The following is a 5,401-nucleotide window of genomic DNA, read 5'->3' on the forward strand; positions in this document are numbered from 1 at the left end:
TGATACTGGTAGGACATTCTACGAGTATATTAAGCTAAAACTATCAAAATCTTACTAAAACACTGAACACTAACTAGTGGGGCTTTTCCACTACCAACGCGGCTGAGTTGGGCTGAGTCGAGCTGAGTGGGGCTGCATTTCGACTACAACCGCGCTGAACCGTGCTGGCTGGAAGTGGGTGGACACATTGGGTGGAGTTAGCGAAAGTGGGTGGACGTCACGTGATGTCGTTAGGCGGCGCAAACAGTGACATCAGTGACCTTTTAAGCGGTAGTCTCACGACCCGGATAGTAAACAATAAACATGGAGGACATGGAGTCGTTAGTGTTGCTGGTCTTGATGCTGTGGCTTGTTGTCACCGACAACGCCAACAGATACTGGCAAGAGTGTATAGATGAGGCGAGGTGCATAAGGGCCTCTGCATGCTCTTGCGACAAGGCTTTCGCAGATAGCTTTTCGCAGACAGTTGTAATTTATCGTTGAGCGGGGAGTAATAGACGTGCGCGATGTTATTCACCGCCACGACGCAAGGGGGCCGAAGTCGCTAGGAGTAGTTGGTGGGTGTGGTTAGTGGAGTGTTTATCCTCCGGTTACTTATAATGACTAGAACTGGAGTCGTATAGATGTACGTACTTCCTCACTTCCTCGATCAACCGCTCTTCGTGCTGCTCCATCTTCGCTCGTGTTTTTAAAAATGGCGGTCGTGAAAACAAACCAAACCGGGAAAGTAGGGAAGTGGAAGTGTGTGTACAGCGGATGTAGAGTGGACCAATCAGAGCGCTGTCTGCGAGGCTTCTGCGGTGGTCATAATTTTTGGGAGGTGCGCGCAGAGCGTCTGCGAAGGGGGGGGCTACGCAGACGCCATCTGCGACACCATCTGCGAGGACTGCGTTGTCAGCATAAATTGGCCTTAAGGCTTCAGGATTTTTCTGAATGTGCTCCTCAGCCACAACACACAGAAACGTCTGTGTCTCCACGATGGACCACTGGCTGGCCTTTCCTCGCTTGGGTTGGTCTTCCATCTTCTAGTTTTCTGATCATCTTCTTCTTCTGGGTTTACGGTGTTTACAGATCCCAGCGTGCTCGCGGGGCGTGTGTGGGCATGTGAGGACACTCCTCCTCACCAATCGGTGCACAGGGGAGTGTCTGCTCACGCCCCCAGCCCCACTCGGCTCGGTTTTGTCTCGCTTCAGCCCCACTCCAAAACGGTGAGAGTTTTGGGTGCTGAGTCGGGCTGAAGCGAACTGAGTCGTGCTGCTCTGAGGTAGTCGAACCGCAAGCCGTGTTGGGCTGAAGTGAGCTGAAAAAGGGTAGTGGAAAAGGGCCAAAAGTTGGGTAAAACATGTTTTCACCTAGTCAAATATGGCGCCTGTTGTCATGTGTTCGTGACGTCACGCCGACTACTAGAATAAACTGCATTAGACCAGACTGCAGTTATCTGTATAACAAACTGAATAATAATACATTAATATGCAAATAAACTGCCAAATTATTCTCGTCTAATTGTAGCCAGAGCTTAAACAGTTAATCTCCTCACAATATAAGCCCCACACTAATCTCAGCAGGTAAATGAAAGCGGCGTGAGGAGCTGCTGTGCTAGTTCAGCTGTTAGCGAGCTAGCAAACTTCAGCCAGCGCTCACACTCCGCTTCATTCAGGCCGCAGCGCTCACTTCTTCCACACAGCGCTTCCGAATGACATTAAGCAGTGCGCACACAGGAGACAGTAATAACTAACGCGTTCCGTGCACAGAGACAAATACGACCGCTTTAAAACTGAGAGAGAGAGAGAGAGACTTTCAGTTTGGAGCATGACTGTGCACTGGGCCTTCAGCAAGCACTCAACTGCGGCTCACTCCCTGCACACACACTCAGCTGTCGGACAATATCCACATTAATAACACATACAGGGCGCTTTTATCTGTATGTAAAGGCAGTGAGAGAAAAAATATTAAATATGGCCGAAATTTTGGGGAAATAAAGACGAAAAGGGAGGTAAACTTACTGAGCTCGTCCTGTGCAGCCATGTTGAAATGACGTCACTGCTGCTGGCGAGCCACTCCCCCAACACTCTCTCTCTGTGTGTGTGTTTCTCTAACTGTCTCTCTCATTCCATCTGTCTTGCTTTGTCCCGCTCTCTCTCTCTCACTTTTGTACCCATCTATCTAATTCCAATTCTGTCTTTCTTTGTCCCCTCTCTGTCTCTCTCACTTTGGAACCCACTCCCCCATCTCTCTCTATCCTTCTCATTCCAATTCTGTCTTTCTTTGTCCCCTCTCTCTCTGTCTCTCTCCCTCATTCATCTTTCTTTGTCCCCCTCTCTGTCTCTCTATCTCACTTTTCTATCTATCTTGTCCCTCATTCCAATTCTGTCTTTCTTTGTCCCCCGTCTCTCTCACTTTGTAACTCTCTCTCTCTCTTTCTCATTCTGTCTTTCTTTGTCCTCTCTCTCTTCTATCTATCTAATTCCAATTCTGTCTTTCTTTGTCCCCTCTCTGTCTCTCTCACTTTGGAACCCACTCCCCCATCTATCTATCTATCCTGTCTGTCTCATTCCAATTCTGTCTTTCTTTGTCCCCTCTCTCTCTGTCTCTCTCCCTCATTCATCTGTCTTTCTTTGTCCCTTCTCTCTGTCTCTCTCTCCCTCATTCATGTCTTTTTGTCCCCTCTCTGTCTCTCTATCTCACTTTTCTATCTATCTATCTATCTATCTATCTATCTATCCTGTCTCTCATTCCAATTCTGTCTTTCTTTGTCCCCTCTGTCTCTCTCACTTTGTAACTCTCTCTCATTCTGTCTTTCTTTGTCCCCCTCTCTATCTATCTATCCTTTAAATATTTTTTGGGGGCTTTTTGCACCTTTATTGAATAGGACAGTGTAGAGACAGGAAATGAGCAGGAGAGAGAGACAGGGAGGGATCGGGAAATGACCTCAGGCTGGAATCAAACCCGGGTCCCCGGATTTATGGTATGGCGCCTTATCCACCTAAGCCACGACGCCCCCTCTCATTCCAATTCTGTCTTTCTTTGTCCCCTCTGTCTCTCTCACTTTGTAACTCCGATTTTATTTACAATTTGTACTTTGTCCCAACTTTTTGGGAATCAGGGTTGTAGATAGATAGATAAAGAAAGACATAGAATGAGAGATCATTCTATATCTTTCTTTATCTATCTATCTACAACCCTGATTCCAAAAAAGTTGGGACAAAGTACAAATTGTAAATAAAATCGGAATGTAATAATTTATAAATCTCAAAAACTGATTTTGTATTCACAATAGAACACAGACAACATATCAAATGTTGAAAGTGAGACATTTTTAAATTTCATGACAGCAACACATCTCAAAAAAGTTGGGACAGGGCAATAAGAGGCTGGAAAAGTTAAAGGTACAAAAAAGGAACAGCTGGAGGACCAAATTGCAACTCATTAGGTCAATTGGCAATAGGTCATTAACATGACTGGGTATAAAAAGAGCATCTTGGAGTGGCAGCGGCTCTCAGAAGTAAAGATGGGAAGAGGATCACCAATCCCCCTAATTCTGCACCGACAAATAGTGGAGCAATATCAGAAAGGAGTTCGACAGTGTAAAATTGCAAAGAGTTTGAACATATCATCATCTACAGTGCATAATATCATCAAAAGATTCAGAGAATCTGGAAGAATCTCTGTGCGTAAGGGTCAAGGCCGGAAAACCATACTGGGTGCCCGTGATCTTCGGGCCCTTAGACGGCACTGCATCACATACAGGCATGCTTCTGTATTGGAAATCACAAAATGGGCTCAGGAATATTTCCAGAGAACATTATCTGTGAATACAATTCACCGTGCCATCCACCGTTGCCAGCTAAAACGCTATAGTTCAAAGAAGAAGCTGTATCTAAACGTGATCCAGAAGCGCAGACGTCTTCTCTGGGCCAAGGCTCATTTAAAATGGACTGTGGCAAAGTGGAAAACTGTTCTGTGGTCAGACAAATCAAAATTTGAAGTTCTTTATGGAAATCAGGGACGCCGTGTCATTCGGACTAAAGAGGAGAAGGACGACCCGAGTTGTTATCAGTGCTCAGTTCAGAAGCCTGCATCTCTGATGGTATGGGGTTGCATTAGTGCGTGTGGCATGGGCAGCTTACACATCTGGAAAGACACCATCAATGCTGAAAGGTATATCCAGGTTCTAGAGCAACATATGCTCCCATCCAGACGACGTCTCTTTCAGGGAAGACCTTGCATTTTCCAACATGACAATGCCAAACCACATACTGCATCAATTACAGCATCATGGCTGCGTAGAAGAAGGGTCCGGGTACTGAACTGGCCAGCCTGCAGTCCAGATCTTTCACCCATAGAAAACATTTGGCGCATCATAAAACAGAAGATACGACAAAAAAGACCTAAGACAGTTGAGCAACTAGAATCCTACATTAGACAAGAATGGGTTAACATTCCTATCCCTAAACTTGAGCAACTTGTCTCCTCAGTCCCCAGACGTTTACAGACTGTTGTAAAGAGAAAAGGGGATGTCTCACAGTGGTAAACATGGCCTTGTCCCAACTTTTTTGAGATGTGTTGTTGTCATGAAATTTAAAATCACCTATTTTTTCTCTTTAAATGATATATTTTCTCAGTTTAAACATTTGATATGCCATCTATGTTCTATTCTGAATAAAATATGGAATTTTGAAACTTCCACATCATTGCATTCCGTTTTTATTTACAATTTGTACTTTGTCCCAACTTTTTTGGAATCGGGGTTCTATCTATCCTATTCCAATTCTGTGTTTGTCCTCTCTCTCTCTCTCTCTCTCTCTCTATGTATGTAAGTAATGCATTACCGTACGTGTAGCCTATAAATGTCTATAAATTGTAAGGTTTTTTTTTTAACTTTGCAAATGTCATTTCCTTATATTACAAGTGCAATATTTGACACTCGTGTTTTAAACCATTTGATTTAGAAAGTCTCTCAGAGGGCCCAGAGTAGTTGTTATTATTATTATTATTATTATTATTATTATTTCAAATATTTATTATTTTTATTCAAATCATCATCTTTGGAAACGCTTAAATAGTAAAATATTAAACATTTAATATTAATATATTTTTTAAAAAGTTTTTTTTTCTTTCAGTGAAAAAAGACTACAGGGAAACAGGAATTTAAAAAAAAAAAAAGTAATTATAACCTGCCACAATAAACAAGCTGAAGAAGACAATGCATTGTTAAATAAATATGTAATGCGCATTGCATAATATAATATAAAGGCATTAGTTTGGTTAGAGGAGATGATAATGATGATGATGATGATAAAAATGTAGGCTGGACTGTGAGAACGTAATCCACTGACTCCGCCCCTTTGTGAGAGCACGAGCAGGCCCCGCCTCCTTTTCTGTTTCCACGCCCATTAGAAAA

The 5,401-nt window shown here is 43.3% G+C and overlaps 1 protein-coding gene across 1 annotated transcript in view; it reads right to left on the bottom strand.

The window, feature by feature from the left end:
• The window catches only part of ecpas (Ecm29 proteasome adaptor and scaffold), a 101,406-nt gene extending 99,344 nt beyond the window's left edge, over window positions 1-2,062 (bottom strand). Inside the window, exon 1 of the mRNA XM_060916569.1 lies at window positions 2,004-2,062. Within this exon, the coding sequence (XP_060772552.1) occupies window positions 2,004-2,025 (22 nt within the window). The 5' untranslated portion in view covers window positions 2,026-2,062. The remainder of the gene's footprint in view (window positions 1-2,003) is intronic.
• Window positions 2,063-5,401: the final 3,339 nt, after the last annotated feature.

This window comes from Neoarius graeffei, chromosome 3 (assembly GCF_027579695.1).
Source record: "Neoarius graeffei isolate fNeoGra1 chromosome 3, fNeoGra1.pri, whole genome shotgun sequence".
NCBI classification, from domain to species: Eukaryota; Metazoa; Chordata; class Actinopteri; order Siluriformes; family Ariidae; genus Neoarius; species Neoarius graeffei.